We start from the raw sequence: 22,526 nt of genomic DNA, 5'->3' as shown, positions 1-22,526 counted from the left end.
AGCCCTCAGGATGGGATGGGGCCGGTGGGGTGAAGAATGGAGTAAGGGGGAGAACTCAGTCCTGTTTATTTACAAAAATAGATATGTGTGTTCATATATTAAACCCCGGCCCTCCACATCACCCTTGACTCCTCCCCTTCCCCAGGCCTGGCCCAGTGGGCCACGGGGGTGAGTGCAGCACCAGAGGCCCGACCAGCCCGGCGGGGGTGGGGTGCGCTGCGGAGGAATCCTGGCTCCTTGAGCAAGGAGACGGCTCAGTCTTTGAATCCCTGAATACTGCAAAGGATGCGCTTCTGGTGCCCGGGCAGCGTGATGCCCATCTGTGTCAGGTCCCTGCAGGGTACAGGGGAGTGAGGGCACAGCATGGAGGGCTTGGCCTGACCCCCACCCCCGCTCCGGTCCCCGCTCGCTCGTGCTCACTCAGCTGTCAGCTCCAGCACGCACTCCATGGTGTCTAGTCCAGCGGAGCGGAAGTGTAGGATGTAGCGCTTCATACGAATCGACTCCAGCCACTCCGCCACGCTGCGATACGGGATCCCGTCCGAGCCACTCAGGCTGGGCAGGCGGAGGGTCACCCTGGGGAGCATGGGACTGCGTCACCTGCGGGTACGGGGCTGCTTCACTGGGGACATGGGGCTATTGCCCTGGGGGTGCAAGGCCGGGTCACAGGGGAGCATGGGGCTGTGGCAGGAACGGGGGTACAGGGCTGCAGGTGTGGGGGAGGGGGATGGTGGCATGTGGGGCTTTGTTAGCGTGGGGGTGCAGGACTACTTATGGGTGGATGGGGGGAGAGGGATACAGGGCTGCAGCATAGGGTGTGGGGTACAGGACTGCATCGCCCGGGTATGGGGCTGTCCTCTGCCCGCACACCCAGCTTTGCTGAATCAGAGCGGCCTTCTGGGCCCTCTGCAGCCCCACTCAAGTCTGGTGGGGCATCTGAGCACACAGCTCCCCGAGGAGGTTGGGGACTAGCTGCTATTGTCTGTAAGCCTGTTTCCTGGCATGCTGGCCACAGTGGGCGGCCGACAGCCCTGCCCACACCAGGGAGCTTGGTGGCTAGCCCTGCTGTTCCTTAACACCAGGACCACCAGCCCATCTTCCCCAAGTGGCCAGCTCTGCAGAGACAGGAAGTACTGAGGGCCCAGCTGGGGACAGAGGGCAGGCAGCGGAGGCCTGGGGCTAGCCAGCTGCTCTTGGGGTGGCCATTGAGTGTGGGGCCATCTTCTGTTATTCTTGACTCAACACCCACAGCACAAAGAGCGTTCCTGTGCTGGCGCCAACCAGAGCCAAAACCATTAGCAGGGCAAATCTGCCGGGGAAAAAAGTCCAGCATTCCAGAAAGATTAGCACATGCAGTCTCCAGTGTGTGGGGGGAGCTGTGTTCCAAAAGATAGCTTCAGAAGTTGGAACTAGGAGGATATTTTCTTAGAGACACAGCGTTATCTATGGTGGTTGGAGCCCAAGGCCAGCTCTGAGAAAGTTCTTGAAGTGCAGCCATGGCTGTCTCCCCTGCCTCACCGCACCCCCGCCCCAGGTCCTTCCACACATTCTGGCAGTGGTTTTGGTGAAATGCAATCTGACCATGTCACTGCCATGGGCAGCTCTCACACAGTGGTCACTTGCTACTCTTTGCACCCGGGGTGAAGTCCAAGTGCCTGGCCAGCTGGCCTTCCAGCCCTGACCAGCTACTTCTCCAGCCTCCCTGGCCTCAGGTTTCCGGACAACCTGCAACTGGCTGATCCTCAGCCCCAGACTCCGGGACGCTGCCCCCCACCCTGTCACAACACACCCCCACTGCCTGCATTTGCCTATTCAGACCGTCTTCCCCACCTCAGGTTTACCGACCGTGCTCCCTGGAGCAGATGTTGATTTGAGCATGGCTCTCTCTCCAAGCCCAAGACTCCGCACACAGCAAACCAAAAACGCCAAACTCGTTGCCACCCACCCAGTTCTAACTCCTGGCGACCCCCTGTGTCAGAGTAGAATTGTGCTCCATAGGGTTTTCTTGGCTGTAAGGTTTATGGAAGCAGAAAGCCAAGCCTTTCTTTTGCAGTGCCTCTGGGTGGTTTGAACTACCAACCTTTTGATTCGTAGTCAAGGACAAACCATGTGTGCCACCCAAGGGCCCCATCAGAACACAGCAGGTCCTCCCAAATGTGCCCAGTGGGTGACCCTCTCCTGAACCCTCTACCCTGTGAAGGGGTGGGGAGGCCTGCCTCCTGAGTCCAGCAGCCTCAGAAGCTCCATGGGGAGGATGGGGCTTGTGGCACACAGTGCAGGGTATGGACGGGGATGGGGACCTCCACCCAGGGCCTGGCTGCAGCTGACCTGCCAGTGTGGGCAGTCTGCCGCCGGCCCCTCCAGGCAGCTCCTTTAAAAACCTGCCCTGCCCTTCCCGTGTGCACACCCTGGGGTTGCTTCCTGCCTTGTATCCAGCTGGGGGCTCTCCAGGGAGAGATGGCCCTCCTCTCATAGTACACAGCCCTGGGGTGAGGTTCAGGGCTCATGCTCTGGGCTCTGTCCGGAGCTCGCAGGCCCTGTCCTTGGTGGACTGTACCTGGGGTCAAAGTTGGCGATAGTGCGCAGTGAGTGGGGGTTGGCTAGCAGCTGCTCCAGGTGGGCGTGGAGCTGGTGGAAGGGGGGCCGACGGCCCCGGTCATAGGCCCAGCAGCTTTTCATGAGCTCGTACAGTGGGGCTGGGCAGTCCACGGGTGGGGGCAGCCGGTACCCATCCTCGATGCTCTTCATCACCTGCGGAGGGGATGCCCAGGGGACGCTTGCCTGGTGGCCCGGGGGCAAACTACGTCCACACGAGGCATCGTAGGGGCCTTGAGACAGCCCTGGCCAGGTGGGGTGACAATGAGAGCAGGGCATGGGAGGGCAGATGAAGGAGGCTGCAAAGTGGGGTGTCAGGGAGATGAAATCAGGTCTTAAGCAAAGGGCCACAGAAGGACCCGGGAGAAGATGGAGTGTGCTGGGGAGATCTGGGGGTAGGCATGCAGCCTCACCTCCTGATTGCTCATGTCCCCGTAGGGCTTGTCCCCAAAGCTCAGCACCTCCCACATGACAATCCCAAAGCTCCACACGTCGCTGGCGGTGGTGAAGGTCCGGTGGGCAATGGCTTCGGGGGCCGTCCAGCGGATGGGGATCTTCCCTCCCTAGTGGATGCGAGGGACACAGGTGTGGAGATGGCGAAGAGAAGCACACAGGAAGGGCTAGAGAGCAATGGGGTCCACACAGGCACCATCCTTGTCCTTGTGGATGTATGCCACCTGTGTGTGCTGTGTGTGCTGTATGTGCACAAGTGTGTGTGCTCTGTGTGTACACACCTGTACTATGTGTGCATGCATGTGCATGCATGTATGCACACACATGCCGTGTGTATGGTGTGTAACTGCATGCATGTGTCCGTGTGTGTGCGCACATAAGCATGTGCATGAATGTGCATGTGTGTACATGTGCACATGCACTGTTTGGTGTGTGACTGCATACATGTACTGTGTGCACATGCACTGTGGTATATGACTGCATGCATGTGCTCTATGTGCATGTGTGTGCACACACGAGTATGCACATTGCACATGTGTACTGTATGTGTGCTAACTGTGCATGCATTGTGACTGCATGTATGTGCCTGTGTGAGCACATGTGCTATACATGGTGTGTGACCACATGCATGTGTGTGTATGTGTGTGCTATATATGATACGTGACTGCATGCATGTACATGCATGTGTGCTCTGTATGGTGTGTGACCACATGCTTGTGTGTACACGTGTGCTGTGTATGGCGTGTGACCACGTGTGTGTGTACTGTATATGATATATGATTGTGTGCATGTGCGCTGTGTATGGCGTGTGACCACATGCATGTGCGCTGTGTATGGCGTGTGTGCTGTGTGTGGTGTGTGATTGTGTGCATGTGTGCTGTGTATGGTGTGTGACCACATGCATGTGTGCTGTGTGTGGTGTGTGATTGTGTGCATGTGCGCTGTGTATGGTGTGTGACCACATGCATGCATGTGTGCTGTGTGTGCTGTGTGACTGTGTGCATGTGCCTGTGCGTGCATCTGTCCTGTATATGGTGTGTGACCACATGCATGTGCGCTGTGTATATGTGATTGTGTGCACGTACGCTGTGTATGGCGTGTGACCACGCGCACGTGCGCTGTGTATGGCGTGTGACCACGCGCACGTGCGCTGTGTATGGCGTGTGACCACATGCATGCGCGTGTGCGTGTGTGCTGTGTGATTGTGTGCATGTGCATGTGTGTGCATCTGTCTTGTGTATGGTGTGTGACCACGTGCATGTGTGTGCATGGGTGTCTGTAGTGCTCGCAGGGCTCACACCTGGGTTTCGTAGGTGCCGTCAAAGTTGTCCAGGAGGCGCGCCAGGCCAAAGTCCGACACCTTGCAGCACAGGTTCTGGCTCACCAGGATGTTCCTGGCAGCCAGGTCCCGGTGGACGTAGTTGTGGTCACTGAGGTAGCTCATGCCAGATGCTATGCCCCGTAGCATGTCTGTCAGCTGCCCGGGGGTCAGCTGGTCCTCCCGCTCCTGCAGCAGGGGTGGGTGCATCAGGGGAGGGCAGGGCCCCAGGGCTCCGTGTGTTCCCGCTGCCATGTACCCTGCTCACCCTCAGGAAGGCGTCCAGGGCTCCATTGTCCATGAACTCCGTAATGATCATGATGGGCTTTCCTGGGGCAGGGCACACGCAGGGTCATGGCAGCCCCCACGCTGACCTCACATCTCCCGCTCCGCTTGGGGGACTCAGCCCTCCTCCCCTCCCCCTCCCCGATCTGGGGACCACGCCCCCCCCCGTACTCTTGGTGACTACGCCTTCCAGCCGCAGGACGTGTGGGTGCTTGAACTGGCCCATGATCGTTGCCTCCCGGAGGAAGTTCCACCATTGGCCGTCAGGGGATGTGTCCTTCAAGGTCTTGATGGCCACTGTCCTGCAGTCCTGGCTGGGGAGCCGAAGGGAGCCTCGGTAGACTTCCCCAAACTCTCCTGGGTGGGGGGAGCAGGGTCACCGCAAGGACATTGAGGGGCTCTAGCCCTCGTGCCCTTTTGCTGTCTTTGGAGGGTCAGAAATGCCGCTGCCCATCCAGGGCCAGGGGGCCAGGGATCCGTAACAGGAGTGAGCATTGCCCCCAACAATGTCCTTAAAGAAGTGCTCAGAGGACACGGTGAACGCGTGCCAAGCATGGCTTGTGGGGACAGATGGGCCAGGGCAGAGGGCTGGGGCAGGCGGCCATCGCCACCCCTCTCCCGCGGGCCCCTTGGTCACAGCATGGCCCAGCCGCACAGTTGGCAAGCATATTGCCACACTTTGTTCTCTGGGCAGATCCATTTCCTTTGGTGGCCCAAGGGACCAGGGCAGCCCAAGGACACGGCCCTAGGGGGTGGAATGTGGGGCTGGGAGACTGGCTCTCTCCCACATTTGGGAATCCTCTGGGAACAGCCTGAGCCCACACAGCCACACCTCTGAGAACATAGACAGCATGTGAGCACTCTGTCAGAAACCTCGGAAGCACATGCCTGTGTGGAGGAGGGCTGACCCGGACCCTGGGTAAAGGCTGGGAGTGATGGTGAGTGGAACAGAGAGGACCCACGGGGGACATTTGGCTATGGAGGGGTCAGCTGGGCCCCACGGGGGAGGAGGGTGGGAGGTAGGCGGGGCCTGTGAGGCAGCTCTGAGCCACCCCAGGGGGTTGACTGTGGGGCACAGGGGGGTTCACCTTCCCCGATGACAGTATCCACGACCAGCCCAGTGGGGTCGAGCTCCTGGGTGAAGTCGAGAGCAACTTGGGCAGGGTCCTCATATGCCTGGAGGTCCACATATGGCTTCAGCCAGAGCTTGTCCTCTGTGGGGACAGAGTACTCAGCTCAGGGACCCCAGGGTGTGTCCTCTGTGGGGACAGGGCTCTCAGCTCAGGGACCCCAGGGTATGTCCTCTGTGGGGACAGGGCACTCAGCTCAGGGACATCAGGGCTTGTCCTCTGTGGGGACAAGAGGCTCAGCTCAGGGACCCCACAGCTGGAGGTGGTGAGAAGAGGGGTCTTGGCTCCATAGTTTTGTCTTCCCTGAGGTGAACTGGGGTGAAGTTCTCCTAGTGAGCAGGGCTCCTCATCAGCCCCCTCCCTCTGTCCATGCCCTGAGCCCCTGTGTCCTCTCCTCCTAGGCCACATGCCCCCCTAGCAGGTAAGTTGCCCATTCTCTGCATGGCTCAGCACCCGCACTTCACATTCCTGCATGCCTGCTCCAGGCCCCTCCACTCACTCACGCCTCGTTCCCAGACAGTCCTCACCCAGCTCATGGCCGGAATGGACACCCTAATGAGGTGACCAGCATGAAGCCCACATGCCTCAAGACCTCAAGGACCCAGGCTGGCCCTCATGCCCAGCCCCAGCCCACAGGCCCAGCCAGTGGGTGGGGACGTTGCCCAGAGCCTGGTGGGGCCACAGCACAACAGCCAACAGATAACAGTACCCACACCCCCGGGGCCGGGCGTTGAGGTAATCGACCACAGTTAATTAGGTGGTGACACAGATCCCGGGGCCAGGGAACTCCACGTGGCCCCAGAGCTGGCCTAACACATGTGGGGCCCTGGGTTCCTTCCTACTACCCCCTACCACACACGAACCCACACATGCGTACATGTGCACACACATGCACACATACATGTGTACACACAAAGGCACACAGATGCTTATGCACACACAGTGCACGTAGACAGGTGTACACATGCACACAGGCATGTACATACATGCACATGCACAAAAAGGCACACACACAGGCTCACACATGCATGCATGTATGTGCACACATGTGCATACACATAGATGCTCTGGCTCACCTCGGTCTACACCGGTGACGCGTTCACGCTGCCTCTGCTGCCGCCTCTGCTGCCCTCTCCTGTGGGGTGGGGGCAGCTCCTTCAGGCCCCAGGCCCACCTCAGGCTCTTGGGGAAAGCCTGGGTCCTGGAGACCCACTGGGCTTGGGTTGAATTCTCCCCAGGACGAGGGGCAGATCAGGATGAGTGTGGGGCACACTGGGTACGGGGAGGGTTGCAGAGCTGTACATGGAGCTCCTGGCTGGTAAAGGGGCCCAGGATGGGCAGGGTGGGGGTGAGCCCAGCAGCAGTACCTGGACCGGAAGATGAGGGTCCCGAGGAGCAGCGCCGTGCACAGCAGCAGCCCGAAGACGATGGCCATGATCTCCCCTCCTGTCAGGCCCCTGGAAGCTGAGGGCAGGTGCGGGCTCAGTGGGGGACTGGGGGCAGGACATGGTGCACCCCAGCAGGTGGCTGAGCAGGCCAGGTGCATGCCCTGTACAGGGGAGATGTGTGTGTGCACGTGTGCATGTGTGTGCGTGCTTGTATGCATGTGTACATGTGTGCATGCATGCCTGTGTGCACACGTGCTTGCATGTGTGCTGGGTATCACACACACAAGTGCATCCATGTGTGTATATGCATGTGTGTGCATGTATATGTGTACATGTACAAACATGTGCTTGTAATACATGGAATATGTACAGGTGTACATGTGCCCACGTGTGTGTATGCATGTGTGTGTGCATGTGTGTGCACATGTGTGCTCATGTGTGCTTGCAGAGGAAGAGGAGGGCCCAGGGGAATAAGGCTGAGGTGCTCAGCAGGGGACAGGTATGTGTGTTTGGGGCAGAACACAGGGAGCTTACCTGGTGGGCTGGTCCGGAATTCGTGGTCGGGGGAGAAGGGCCCAGGGCCCTGCGAGGTCACCATGCGCACTCTAACGATGTATGTGGTGTCCGGCTGCAGCTCGGTCAGCAAGACCCTGGGCTCCAGAACTGTCTGGTGCCGCTCTTCATCCTGCAGGTGGGGGCTGTGTTACCCGGCTGGGCCTCTCAGCCCAGGACGTGATAGAGGTCTCAGGAGCCTGTGGGGAGGGGCTGGGAACAGGCCTGAGAAGGTGGATGGCTCCCACTGTGAGGTGGTCCACACACCCACCCCGCCCCGCCGCCCATCTCTCCTGACCTGGTTCAGCACGTGTAGCTCATAGGTGAGGTTGCCCCCAGGACTTCGAGGCTGGGCCCCTGACCAGGCCAGCTCCAGCTGGCGTGGTGCTTTCTTCACCAGCTGCAGGGACAGGCCTGCCAGTGGCTCTGGGTGGACAGGCAGGGTTGAGTGAGGCAGAGGAGTGGGTCAGGAGCCCCTCACCAGCCCACCTGCCGGGCCTCACCTGCATGCCCCATGTTGACACTGAGCGTGGCACTGGCAGGCCCGGAATGGCCCAGCCCTGATACCCCGTTCTGGGCACCGACCTCAAAGGTGTAGTTGGCGTAGGGCTCAAGGCCGTCAATGTGCACAGCTGGCTGGGGGAGCCCGCTGGCCCCTGGGGAGAAGCGCACGCCACTTCCACAGGGCTGGCAGGGGCCCTCATCTGGGCCCGTCCCCGGACACCGGGAGCATCCCACATTGTACATGACATCCTGGCGTCCCCCTGTGTCTGCTGGGGGTTCCCAGTGCAGGGAGAGCTGAGTCCCGGACACAGAGAAGCTCAGGTCTCGGGGGGCTGAGGGGGGACCTGTGGGAGGGTAGGGCCATCAGCAGTGCCAGCTCAGTGCTCCCCCACGCCCACCTCAGGCCCGCACCCCAGTCTGGAAGGTCTGGTCCTCTAGAGGCCTTGGGGGGAGACATGGCTGAACCCTTCCAGGGACAGCAGGGGCAAAGAGGGGCTGTGTCTGTCCTTGATTATGAGAAGCTCGAGAAACTTCTGACCCCAGCAAGGGCTCAGCACAAGACCTGTGTACCCCTGTCTGACAGGTCCAGCCTCCCACTCACGTGTGCAGGCCACCTGGGGGCCCTCCCCAGAGGCTCGGTAGTGGCCGCTGTCACAGGTGCAGACGGTGGCCCCCTCCAAGGCAGCCGAGCTGTGCTGGGGACATGCGATGCAGCTGGGGGTGTCTGTGTCAGCACGGTAGGAGTCTTGGGGGCAGGCTGGGGGCACAGGGAAGCAGAACCTGGGTTATCGAATGGCTTACAGGCCCAGGGACCCTGCCTAGCCCATGTACCTGAAACACCTAGGTGGGTGTTTCTGTGGGTCACAGGTTGCCACCCCCTTTTGTACCCACAGTCCTGCCCCTGGTAGCCCCTGTGGCTCTCATCCAGCCTCCTGCCCCCTTACCTACACAGCCCGCACCGCTAGGGCCCTCCTCGAAGCCAGGCTCACAGTAGCACTGCCCCACGGGCACCAGCCACTCTCCGTCTGGGCTGCAGTGCAGGCGGGGTACGCCCAAGGGGCCAGCCTGGGCGTGGGGCACACAGGTTCCCACCACTTCTGCCAGCCCACCAGGGCCCGGGAGCATGCCGGCGAAGTGAGCCAGGCCGTGTACAGTCTCGGGGCAGCGCTGGTAGAAGACCCGCACGGACACCAGGGCCACACAGGCCCCAGGGTTCTGGAAGGCCAGGTAGAGGCCACGGCGCTCCAGGCGGCCCAGTGAGCAGCGCTCCACGTTGAGCTTGACGGCACCAGATGCCAGGTCGCGGATGGTGAAGCTCTGGTCTGCAGCCACGGTGGTGACCTGGGGGTGGGGGGTGGGGGGGAGAAGGCAGAAAATCACACTTCATATGCACCCAGCGGAAATGGCTGCATGCTTCACATCTCACAGACCACCGAGGGGGGCTGGCCACGTGGGAGGTGCGGGCTAGGACCTCCATCACTGAATCCCTGCAGGCATCCTATGAGGTGGGATGGGTACCACCAGCATTTAGCAGAGGAGGAGATGGGAGGCTCAGAGAGGTTGCACACCCTGCACAAGATTGTACAGCTACTACATCTGGGGCTGGGGCTGGGACCCTGTCTGTGGGCTCTACAGAATGATCTCCACAGTTCTGAGGTGTCCCCACCTCAGGGCCAAGGGGTGCTTGGTTATAAAGCATGTCATCATTAACTTACTCCTAATAAACTTTTCAACGTTTTCTCTTTGGGGGAAAAGAACGGGAGCACACCCTATCCTAATGGTCTCCTCCCTCTCCTGCATTCTGGTAGGTTCTTGAGTAGGAAAGAAAGGGCACCATCAGGGGCAGCCTACAGGAAGATGCCTTACTACACAGCTCTACCCTGCTCGTGGGTGTGCTTTGCACAGCCTGCCTGGTGCCGACAGAAAGTCCTAACAGCTCTAACCTATACATCCCCACTTCCTCTGGGGCAGGCTGGTCTCCCATCAGAATCTCCTAAAAGCCTTTGACTTCCACCAGGCTGGCACCACGGCCATCTCCACTTCACTGTGAGGGAACCAAGGTTCGGGAGGCTGAGTGCTGTGGCTACAGCCGGCCGACAGGAACCCTGCTCAGTCCACCCACTGGTTTCTACCCTGCATTTGTCCTGGTGTTACACCCCCTGACTCTCCTGTTGGGCCCCCTGCTCATTTTCTCAGCTTGGGGTTGTAGGTAAGGAGCCAGGCGCGGTGAGCACCAGGCAGGTGCAGTGAGGGCGCAGACCTTCTGGAACAGGGGCCGCCGGAGCTGAATGCCCACATCCTGGTCGCTCTCCATATAGAGCAGGTTGAAGGTCTCCTTGCAGCCCGCGGGTCCCACGCCGCGTGGGAAGCTCTTGCAATCACGCACGGTGAACTGCAGCTCCACGTGCACACGCGCCGCCTCCTCGCCCCGGTAGATCCAGTTGGAGCGCAGCCAGTGGTCCGTGTCTCCACTGTCTTCTAGCGGGCAGTCCTGGTACATGTACAGTGGCGTCCCTTTGAGCATCTGCTGCACCTCGCTCCACTGGGAGAGAGAACCCGAGTCAGGGGCCAGCTCACCCTGGCCCCCACACCCTCCATTCCTAGAGCGATTGAGTGGAAGGCTGTGTCAAAGCCCCCCCCATCAATGATCCTGACTCTCCCCACCCCTCGGAGAAGCACTGAGGGTGCAGGATTTATGTAGAGATGAGATGGGCAAGACAGTCCTCCCTAAGCCCCAGCCAGCCCTGGCTCCCTTAGATGAGCCCACTTTGCCTGCAAGAGTTTGGGCACTATTTTTTTTTTTTACCTATTTCATCGGCAGAGCCATTGGGTACCCCAAAGTCAGACTTTTGCAGCCAAAGCTTATTCACAAGACCCTTTGCCTCCTTGTTCAGACAACAGGACGCTGACGTTGAATATTAAAGTCCCCCAGTTTTTTGGTTTAGCTTTTGGAGGGCAAGGAAAATCTTCACCCTCTCCATTGCTCCTGCCATGAATAAAACTGTCTTGAAAGGAGTGCAGCCAGAATGCTCCTTGGAAGCAAAGAGACTATGTCTCACATAGTTTGGACATGTTATCAGGAGGGACCAGTTCCTGGAGAAGGACGTCATGCTTGGTAAAGTAGAGGGTCAGCAAAAAAGAGGAAGACCTTCAATGAGATGGGCTAACACAGTGACTGCAACAATGGGCTCAAGCATAACAACAATCATGAGGATGGCACAGGACCGGGCAATGTTTTGTTGTGTTGTACATAGGGTCACCATGAGTCGAAACCAACTCGATGGGACCTAACAACAACGACATGAAATAGTATGGCATTGTATGGATGTACCACAATTTATTTAACCATTCACCCACTATTGGGCATTCAGGAAGCTTCTAGCTTTTTTTTTTTTTTTTTTTTTTTTAAATGTAAATGTACAGATTTCTGTAGAACCGCTATAATAGACGTATTATAAATTTTATAAGATTTTGCCAACTTGCCCTCAAAAGGCTCTATCCATCTACATTTCTACCGGCAAAGCCTCTGTCATTTTTTCAGAACCTCTTCCAACCTGGACGTGAGCGACCTTTATAAACAAAACGTAGGAGCCCTGGTGGCACAGTGGTTAAAGTGATCGGCTTCTGACCAAAAGGTCAGCGGTTCAAACTTACCAGCGGCTCTGAGGGAGAAAGATGTGGCAGCCTACTGCTGCGGCAGTTACAGCCTCGGAGACCCTACGGAGCAGTTCCCCTCTGTCCTATAGGGTCCCTGTGAGTCAGAATCAACTGGGTGGCAGTGGCTGTGCCTGAAAACATAGCTTCTTATCATGGTGATTTCCATTTCTTTGAGGAGAAGTCTGCACATGTTTTTCTTTTGTTCATTGGGTATTTGCATTTTTATGCAATTATCTGTTCATCGCTTTTGCTCATTGTTCTATTGGCCTCCTTCGATTATTCGTTTGGATGAGCTTTTTTACATGTTGTAGAAATTGATCATTTGCTTGGAATGTATGTTTCAAATACCTTCCCTCTGCCGGCCACATGCCGTTTAATTTCGTTAATGGTGTCTGTCACATTGACATACATTAAATTTTTTTACATAATGACACCTCTCGTCTTTCCCTCTATGACTTCTGGGCTTTATATTTCACTTGGGAGGGGCTCCCATCACAAGGTCGTAAAGATCTGGAGTTTCTGCAGGTTGGGATTTTAGGTTTAGATTTCTAATCTCTCTAGAATTTATTTATTTATTTTTTGTGCATGGCGTGAGTGGAGATGTAACTTTATTTTCTTTTTTTAAATTCTGGACTCGTGATTTTTTGGCCACTCCATGCCTTCCCCGCTGGGTTGTGACTTCACGTTTATCACCGCTAACGTCTCGCACACGTGGGCCTGTTTTGGGTTTTTTTTTCCCTGCTTCATTGACCTGTGTGTTCTCGGGCACCGCCACATGTTTTAATTAGAGTTGATACATTGCATATTCTGGTATCTGGTTGGACCAGGCTCCCATTTCATCATTGTCCTTTTCTTAAAAAAAAATTCCCAGCCATTCTTCCAAATGAAATGAAGAAAACGGCTCTGAAATTCCATGAAATACCTCATTGATATTGTGGTCGCAACCCCTGTATTTTATAGAGAGGAGACAGAATGAGGCCCTTACGGCATTCTCTTGCCCATGGGGCAGGTCTCCGGACTTTTTCTGCACCACAACTCGGGGCTTTCATCAAGACCATCAATGGAGAGCTCAGGGCGGGTGGGGCAGGGACACACCTAAGCTACTCAAGGCCCCTATTCCGCAGTGTGTCAGGGCATTCAAAGATTGGGGTGTCTGAAAGGTGAAGGGGCTGGAGCAATACCAGGACCGAGGACATGGTCCTGGGCTGGAGTGGGGTGGGGCCGGGGGGCACAGGATGGCAGGTTAACGTGCAGGCCGTCAGTCAAACGGCCGCAGCTGCAGCTGGAGCCTGGCGCAGATGTTCCCGGCTGCAGCTCGCCTCTCCAGCTCCCAGTGGTGACAGATGTGGGGTCCAGCTGCCCAGGAGCAGCAAGGAGGATCCTGTCACTTATCACTCGGCTGCTGTGGGTGGCTACAGGATACAGTCTGGGGAGCTGGCCCGGCGTGTGCTCATGCATACTTGAGTGTGTGCATGACTGTGCGTACAGGTGCACGTGTGCAAAGAGGCATGTGCGTGCGTACTCACGTGTGTGCGTGTTCACAAGCATGTGTGTGTTCATGCACGCGTGTGTACATATACATGTGCATGTGTACCATGTATGCATGCACTTACATGTGTGCTGAAAAGATGGCGGCAGGAAAGAGGCCAGGGTGGGCAGTGCGAGTGTGTCGCTGCTGGCTGTCCTCTCGAACAAGACTAAGGGGGCTTGCACCCCCCCAGCCCAGTCAGGGGACATTTATTTGGGTGGTGTGGAGGGGCACAGAGAGGGCCCATGGGAGCTAGCAGAGGGACCTGCAGCCATTCTCGTGGGGTGATTAAATGGTTTATGGGATGAGGCTCCTCTTATGCCTGCACTAGTCCAGGCCTTCCCACAGCCCCTCCTGTAGGACACAGCATGGTCTAGACTATTAACGCTAATTACAGGCCTCTGTGGGAGAACAGGGGCTGGAGCACCCAGAGGGAAGGGAAGCGAGCAGCCCAGAAAGAGAGGTGCACTGAGGTTCCACTCTGGAGCACGGGATCCAGGACTGGAGGGGAGGGGCCTGAGGCCTGGATCCTGGAGGCTCAGTTGGAGGCAAAGGTATGCTCTCGGGAGTCTGGGTGAAGCTCTTTGGGGCTCACCTTGCATCCTGCCCTGCTCAAGAGGCCTCAGGTGTGTCCAAGGAGGGGCTGATGGGAGCAGACCCAGCCAGCCATGGGACCTGTGGTGTGTGGGGCCTGCCTGGCAGGCGTGGAGTATGGATGGGGGTTTGGGCCTTGAGGAGCAGCTTTAACTTCGGGGAAGTGGGTCATAGACCCTCTGGGGCATATGATGAAAGCTTTGGTTCTCCCCCCCCAATACAGACGTTTAGAATATCCTTTGTGCAGCTCCCTGACCCCTGAGACTCACCTGGGCAGCCCCTTTACGGCGGGGTTAGCCTTACACTGAGAACACTGTTGGGGTGTTTCTGCCCCTCTCCAGAGAAGACCTGGCCTCGGTCCTAGCACCCCCAGCACGGCCCACTCCTCCCTGGAGTGTCCGCTCAGAGACCCCTCTGAAGTCCACATTTATTCTCTTTGGGGTGGGCAGGGAGGTGCTGGCTATAGTGGCATTCCATAGCGTGAAGTCTGGCCCCCCATGTCCCCTTCAGCAGGCTCTGACTCAGCCTCCCCCCACTGCCTCACCAGGAGACACTTCCAGTTTTTCCTGCTCTTTTCTCGGTTCCTCCACCCACCTCTCCACCCGCTTCCCACCGGCTCATCCTGTGCCCTCCTGGCCCGCCTCTGACACTTACCCCATCCTCTGGGGGGTCCAGCAGCCAGCCCAGCTCCCCCTGTGCGGTGCTGGTATCCATCAGAGTAACTGGGTGGGCAGAGAGGGGCTGTCACTTGGGGGAGGGGGCCCCAGTGCCACCACACACACCTCCTGGGGGTCCCTTGCCCCAGGTCAACATCCAGTTCCTAACAGTTGTGACCTCCTGGGGCTTGGGGAGGCATTTGAGCTCCAGGGAGGACTCCACAGAGAGCCATCAGGAGAGGGAGGCTGAGGGGGCTGGGTGGGTGCAGATCTTTGGCAAAGCCAGTGCAGGAAGCATTAGGAGGCCATCCGCCACCAGGCTTGAGAGGCCTGGGGCCCTGCTGCAGGACTGCAGTGCTTGGACCGTGGGGTGCAGCTCCGCGGGGAGGGAGTCTCAAGTGGGGTAGGTGTGGCCAGGGACTCGGTGGGTTCCCAATGGGAAGCCTCACCGCCACTTTCCAAGGCCTGTTTTGGCCTGTGAGGGGTCATAGGCCCAGCTTGGAGGGGGCACAGGTCCAGGTTGGAGGGGGCACAGGCCCAGCTTGGAGGGGGCACAGGCCCAGCTTGGAGAGGGCACAGGCCCAGTTCGGAGTCGCGGCGGCTGGGGAGTGAGGGAGAGCCTCCACTCGTAAAGTCGGCCTTCACCCCGGGAGCCCTGCACCGAGTCCTCCCCTTCCGTTGCCCGCCCGGGGTGTCTGGGCTCGTCCCACCTCCGAGCTCGCACGGCGCAGACCTCCGGCCAGAGCACCTGGGCCCGGGGCCATCGGGCAGGGAGTCCCCGCGCAGGAGGCGCGGGGTCCAGGCCGCGGCATCCCGGGCTCAGGGCGCCCTCCTCACCCCGCGCGGGCGGTACCCAGGCCGCGGAGCGAGGCCGGGGTCAAAGACCAGGGCCGGCCGGCAGCCACAGCGCGGCGGCCCCAGTCCGGGCCGGGGGCGGGGAATCCGGGCCGGCGGTCGTACCTTCCTCGGCGCGCGCCCCCGGGGGCCACAGGGCGCAGGGCAGGAGCAGCAGGAGCAGCAGCCCGAGCCCCGCGGGCCAGCGCCGCTCCATGGCGCCGGCCGGGACCTGGGACCGCCGGCCGCCGGGCTACCGCGCTGGGACTACGGGGGCGGGACGGGGCGGGGAGGGGCGGGACCAGTGCGGGGCGGGGCCGCTCACCTGGCTCACCTTCTTAAAGGGCCAGGGCCAAGGGCGAAACCTGTGCGTCAGGTAACAAACTTCCCACCTGGGGGGCGGCCGGGCCGGAACGAGGCTGCGGGCGCCGCCTGGTGGGCGGGACCGGAATGGACACCCAGGTCCCAATTCCAGTCCTCACCTGGCCCAGCCTGATGCAGCAGCCTTTGACCTCGTTCTACAGGGGGCTCCACCTGCACCCTCTGCCCCCTGTCTGCCCCTCTTCAGGGCCTAGACCACAGCAGACACCGGGGAAGCCAGCGAGGGTAGGAGAGGTGCCCTGACCGACCGCGGGGAGAGGTGGGGCAGGTGACCCTCACCGGGAGTACAGCCCTCTGAGCCGCACCTGGCACGGAGGCAGGGGAAGGGGTCAGCCCCGGGGCTCACTAGGGAGGAGCCCTGTGAACTGGGTTTCCAGTGGCATAGATTGGGAAAGGCGAGCGCCCAAAGGCAGGGCGCCCCAGGTGCGCTCGGGAGTGGTGAAAGGACCAGTTCGACTGCTGGGGCGCAGGGCAGAAAGACAGGTGTGGCCAGAGCCGGGAGGTCTTGGCAAACTTGTCAGGGAGTTTGAACCTTCAGGGCTTTGTACAGGGCAGTCGGGGGGACTCCTCGGGGTTTCCGTGCAGCAGGGTGGGGCAGAGCGGGCTGGCAGGCCGTTTCGGACCTTCTGCCTGGCGGGGCCATAGCTCTTGGAGATGCCCTGAATTATCTGTAAGATTCTGACTCCTGGCGATTCCACGTGTGTTAGAGCAGAACTGAGCTCCATCGGGGTTTTCAATGGCTGAAGTTTTGGAACTAGATTGCCAGGCTTTTCTTCAGAGGCACTTCTGGGTTAGCCGTTGAGCTCCTTAATATTTGCGACTCCTGAATTATATGTTGTTGTGTGCCTTCAAGTGGATTCCAACTCAGCGACCCTACAGGACCGGGTAGACCTGCCCGTAGGGTTTCCCAGCCTAAAATCTTTGTGGGAGCAGATCATCAGGTCTTTCTCCCTCAGAGCAGCTGGTGGGTTCGAACCGCCAACCTTTCAGTTGGCAGCCAAGCACTTAACCATTGTGCCACCAACGCTTATTCAGTTTCTACACTGCATGAACTTAACTCCGAAGGCTTAAAAGAAGAGTAAGTCCCTGAAGAAGCTACAGGTCTGAGCTGGGGATCAAGCTAACACCCAGGTGACTACAGCTACTGGCCTTCCTCATGCCCCACTTCCTGTACCCTCCCTGGCTCACCCGGTGAATCACTCCTAATTCTTCTCTCATCTACATTGTTGCATGTTTCCGTCACTGGGGGGAAAGGGATGTGGTGGATTAGAGATGCTTACTTCATTTTCAAAAATTAATGCTTCTCAGGGTTTTTCTTTTTTAGATAAATAAGAAAAAATGGCCTCTGGCTTTCTGGCCTAGGCGGTCCTTACTGACATAAAGAAAGAAATGCCATCCATGTGTGTTGGTTGGAACTTCATGTTGACAGAAGGAAACACAAGGAAGAGTAAAATCCTCCCTCTTCCCACCCTTCAGTCTCTGTCTAGAAAGTTAACTGCCACCGACTGTTTCTTCTGAGTCCTTCTGGGATTTCCCAGGCACGCACCATCCTATGCTTCTCCCTCCCTCTCTCCCCCACACACATGCTTTTAAAAATACACTGAAGGAGCCCTGCCACATACGGCTCTGATGTGGGGCCGCTCTCCTGACACTGAGGGTGTTGGGAAGGAGGAGGTGGCATGTGGGGCTCAAGGGGCTCAGAGCTCTGTGACTTCAGCTGGAAGGAATGGGCAAAGGGTGACCAGCCAGCAGCAGGGAGACCAAACAGGGCTGGACAACTGCTGCCCAGGGAGAAGCCAGTGAGGTCGCGCCATGCTGTGGTGTGTTGGGGCTCCAGGCAGGGCTGTCCCTGCAGGAGAGGGGTCGAGAGCACTGAAAAGGAGCCCTGTCTTGTTTTAGGATCGGCTCGCCAACTGGGCTCGGGAAGTCCACCTCTGGCTCAGCCCCAAAACCAAAAAAAGCCCACTGCGGTCGAGTTGATTCCAACTCATAGCGACCCTATGGGACGGAGTAGAACTGCCCCATAGACTTTCCAAGGAGCACCTGGTGGGTTCGAACTGCTGACCTTTTGGTTAGCAGCCGTAGCACTTAACTACAACTCCACCAGGGAGCATCCAATTTGGCGCTTCCTCTTCTGTCTGTCCTGAGAGGAGGCATCTTTGTTTGCGTGCTCTGTTCTGAACCAAATGCAGCTCCCATCAAGTTGCTTATACTCGCTAGGCCTTGGTTTCCTTGTAGCGAGGTGACCCTGAGGTCATTTCTAGGGGTACCCTTGACAATGCAGAGATAGCTGGGTTCGCAGTCAGAACGCGCTGGCCAGCTCTCCTGGCTATTCTGTACCTCTGTGTCCTTGGCTGAGAGACCGGTTTGCTCATGCCACCCTGTGGAGCAGGTGTGCTGATGGAGAGAAGAACAGCCTGCACCAATTACACAGACCCAACCAGCGGGGCCTGCGGGGGTGGGTGGCAGGCAGAGGGCGGTGGCTACTGTCTTTCCCAGCAGGTCCCCTGGAGCCACACCCCCTTGCCTGGAGCCTGGCCCCAGCTCACCCCTAGACTGGAAAACCCTATGACTAAGACCTCAATTCTTTTCTTTAAAATCAACTTTGTTGAGGGATGATTATTTGTATAAATGAAGTGCCCCCATTCACATGCCCGGCTCAGTGAGTTCTGACAGACACACATGCCCTTGTAGCCACCCCTCATCAAGATACAGGACACTTCCATCTCCCAGAAGGCGTCCCCAGGCCCCTTTGAGGTCATCTCAGCTCTGGCCTCCGGCTGTCTTGTCAGTAGAGACACATTTTTCCCTTTACAGAACTCCAGGTAGTCTCCTGACCCTGTCGTTCTGCTTCCTCCCCCACAGTGACCCCAAAGTCCCGGTATCCGCACATTAGCAGTTTGCTTCTTCTCCTCCCAGAGAAGCGTTCTGCCAAAAGGATGCCCTAAAATGCCATTTAGCAATGCAAAGCCCAAACCCACCTCCTGGGATTCGGAGGCCTCTTAGCAGCTCTTTCCTTGCCATGGCCCTGTTTCCACTCTGCGTTTGGGAAGGGAGGCTGCAGAGGCCTCCTGCCCCAGACCTTCAGGCTCCGGCTTGTCCCTGCAGCCTCTACCTGATCACTAACCAGCTGCCTTTGAGTCGGCTCCGACTCAGCGCAACCTCACACGTGTCACAGTAGAACTGCGCTCTACAGGGTTTTCACGGCTGATTTTTCGGAAGTTGCCAGGCCTTTCTTCCAGGGTGCCTCTGGAGGGACTTGAACCTCCTACTGTTCAGTTAGCAGTCGAGCGGATCAACCATCTGGATCACCCAGGGACGCTAACTTTAACACTACTCTATGTTGCCCCACTCTCCCCTTAACATGAAATTATGCCCAGCCTAGGTCAAGGTCTCGTGCGTTCATAGGCTCTGTTTAAAATGCAATAGCCACTCACTAGGAGACCATTAGTGGAAATTAATGTATCCAATTAGTATCAGGTTCCCTGGCAGGGGCCTGGTGGGTGGGACCATAGCAGCTTCCTCTGGCTCCTGAGGTGGCCTGTACTCGAAGCCAAAGGATCCAGGGGACACGTGTAAGCAGCGGGGGAAGAAGCAGTGTTGTAGAGCATTCTGACTGTGTGCGCATCTTTGGTCATGAGCTCTCTCGGTTCTCCCTCCCCTGTCCTTCCTTGTTCTAGCCTGTCTGGGCTTTGGTCCCTGCTTGCTGCAGGGCGCGGGGGTGGGGTAATAACAGCTCCTGTTTACAGCAGCACCTACGCTGGCTTCTTCGCACTTTGCATGCATTATTTATTCTCACACCAACCCTGAGAGGAAGGTATCATTAGTCCCATCTTGTAGATGGAAAGCCCGAGGCAAGGAGTTTACGTTACTTGTTCAAAGTCCATCAGTTGCAGAACCAGAATTTAAATCCAGTTCTGACTTGGGCTTGTGGCTCCAACCCCTACTCAGGGGCTCAAGAGAAAGAAAGCAACAATACTTCACTTCTTGCTTTTGTTTTACCACCTCTCCCCTCAGCCAGGGGTGACCAGGGTTCTGGTCCCTAAAACCACAGACAGGTTTGCCTGTTATCGAACTTCATAGAATGGAGTCACTCAGTACGCATTGATTGGTTCGAGTCCCTGGGGTCGGAGCTCTTTCATTCTCATAGTTGGTGACATCTATCCATACGGTGTGCACTGATTCAGCCATGTGTACAGGGCCCTCCTGACCTGTGCTTAGATGTTCTACGCTTGAATTGCTCCATTAGGTGACACCCAAAGTTGGGTGCGACTCTGAATGAGGCTAACCCGTCAGTCCCAGGAGCGGCTCTGTGCCAATTCCAGTGAATGGTCTTTAATGGGTTAAATATTGGGAGAAGCAGTGTGTGAGTGGGGCCACAGCCCCCTCCCATTGCTCCTCCCTAGTTTTCATGTCCCTCCCTCCCCCGCTTCACTTTGCCAAGGGGCAACCACCTGGCATTGGCTCTTAGCTGAAACTCTCCATACCAGGGGAGAGGCAGTTGAGGTTGTCTCTGGAGTGACAGATACAAAGTTACCTGTTGTAAAGTTGTTACATTGCCACGGTACAAACAGTTAAGCACTAGATTACTAGTGGAAAGGTTAGTGCTTTGAACCCACCCAGAGGCACCTCGGAAGACAGGCCTGGCAATCTACTTCTGTAAAGATTAATAACCCACTACCATAGAGTCAATTCTGACTCCTAGCAAGCCTGTAGGACAGAGTAGGACTGCCCCATAGGATTTCCAAGGCTGTAATCTTTGCAGAAGCAGACTGTCACATCTTTCTCCTGTGAAGCAGCTGGTGGGTTCAAATCATCGACCTTTTGGTTAGCAGCCGAGTGCTTAACTACTGTACCACCAGTGCTCCTCTTCATTAAGATTAAAAACAAACAAACAAACAGACAAACAAACCCTAAACCCATTGCTGTTGAGTTGACTTCAACTCACAGCGAGCCAACAAGACATAGTAGAACTGCCCCATAGGGTTTTCAAGGTGGATTCAAACTGCCAGCCTTTTTGTTAGGAGCTGTGTGGCTCTTAACCACTGCACCACCAGAGCCCCAAAGATTATAGCCTTGAAAACCCTATGGAGCAGTTCTACCCTGTACATGTGGAGTCACCACGAATCGACATCAACTCGAAGGCAACTAACAACAACAACCACTGTGTGGTCTTGGGCAAAACACCTGGCTGCTTTGCGTTCGCTTCCTCACCCTCAGGATGGAGGAGGCGGTGGTGATGATGTTGGTCAGAAACTCCTGCCTGACAGTTGTGTCCTGTGAGTGCAGGTGGGAGAGAGAGTGCCACAAACCTCCTGCTACTGCCTTCAGCTAGGGGATGCCTTGCTGAGCCCTGTGTCTCCCTGCGCAGGTCTATTTGCAGGACAGGTTTGGGGGAACCTAGGGTTCAGTCTGCTGAAGGAAGAGGGCACTGAGTCGCATCAGCCCCTGAGTTAAAAAGGGTGGTTTGGATGGAGCCTGGATTTCCAGAAGAGGCAAAAGAAAGATACAGAAGGGGCTAAATCAGTCTGGGTCCATTTTGATGATGATGCGTCGTGGGGCGAGTAATCACTCTAGAAGGAGTCCCTGGGGGAGGTGGAAATGGCTAATGTGCTCAGCTGACAACAGGAAGATTGGAGGTTGGAGTCCACCAGAGGTACCTTGGAAGAAAGGCCTGGTGATCTCCTTCTGAAAATTCAGCCATCGAAAACCTTATGGAGCACAGCTCTCCTCCGACACACGACATCTGGTTACTGGTTGTAACCACTCTAGCACTTTTAGGATGCACTGCAATTCTTCCTACACTTGTTCTGTTTTAACCCGTCTCTACGACTGCAATTCTAAAATCCCCCAAAGCATTCCATTTGTTTTAGGGGCAAGCAGGGAGCAGGGAAGCTGTGAGGCTGTGTGGCGTTCCAGCAGTCACAAAGAAGGGGAAGCTCACGTTGAAGACTGGATCTCAGCCACCACAAGGAAGGAGATGGGCTGGGTGCTGGAGCTGGTGAGAGAGGAAACGGGCGGAAGGGAGATTAGCCTGAGGTCACGCACGGCTTTAGGCTTTCGAGGGTGTGCTTAGGTACATGTCTTTGCCTCGACGCCTTTCTTCCCCCACTGTAAACAGAGCTCATGCCAAAGTGGAAATAAAAGCCGTTCAAGTTGCCAGGGCTTCCTAGTGTTTCATTTGGCTTCAGGAGTGGCAGAAGAGAGTGTGGAAGGGTGGCCAGGTGAAGGGGGGTGTGACTCAATTCCTCATGGTCACATTTGTGTGTGCTTCATTAGAAATCATTGTTTCCACCTTAACCTGTGTGCCTGACGGCTTGAGAAGAGGGTCACCAACCTGAGAGGTTAACACCCTGTATTAATGTCTGGGCAGGTCCATGGGCGGGAGCAAGGGCAAGAGCGCAGCCTGGTCTCAGTGAGCTGGGGCATGTCAGACATTGACTAAGAACAAGTCCAGACAAGTGTTAACCAGCAGAATCCCCTGGGAGTGGAGCGAGCTTGTCAGGAAGTTGACCTACTAGACCTGAGGAGGGGAGGAGAGAATGGTTAACCACGCATGTTTGACAGCCAATCTTAGTTTAGCTAGCATGGATGAGGAGAGGCCTGGATTAAACCTTCAGCTTTGTCTGCTGGATCAGGCTAGAATCGGTT

General features: G+C 57.0%; 1 protein-coding gene across 1 annotated transcript; it reads right to left on the bottom strand.

Annotated features, from left to right (window-relative positions):
* Window positions 1–49: 49 nt before the first annotated feature.
* On the bottom strand, window positions 50–15,711 carry EPHA1 (EPH receptor A1). Its single transcript, XM_003422805.4, has 18 exons — window positions 15,621–15,711; window positions 14,659–14,726; window positions 10,486–10,767; window positions 9,170–9,566; window positions 8,827–8,982; window positions 8,225–8,569; window positions 8,020–8,147; window positions 7,704–7,854; window positions 7,149–7,245; window positions 6,858–6,916; window positions 5,740–5,865; window positions 4,823–5,008; window positions 4,635–4,696; window positions 4,349–4,555; window positions 3,009–3,158; window positions 2,558–2,751; window positions 421–576; window positions 50–333 (listed from the first exon to the last, which is right to left on the bottom strand). The coding sequence occupies exons 1-18, from the start codon at window positions 15,709–15,711 to the stop codon at window positions 255–257; spliced, it is 2,934 nt and encodes a 977-aa protein (XP_003422853.2). The 3' UTR covers window positions 50–254.
* Window positions 15,712–22,526: the final 6,815 nt, after the last annotated feature.

Source organism: Loxodonta africana, chromosome 8 (assembly GCF_030014295.1).
Source record: "Loxodonta africana isolate mLoxAfr1 chromosome 8, mLoxAfr1.hap2, whole genome shotgun sequence".
NCBI lineage: Eukaryota > Metazoa > Chordata > Mammalia > Proboscidea > Elephantidae > Loxodonta > Loxodonta africana.
The sequence above is the reverse complement of the archived record's forward strand: the minus strand, read 5'-3'. Positions and strand labels throughout refer to the sequence as shown.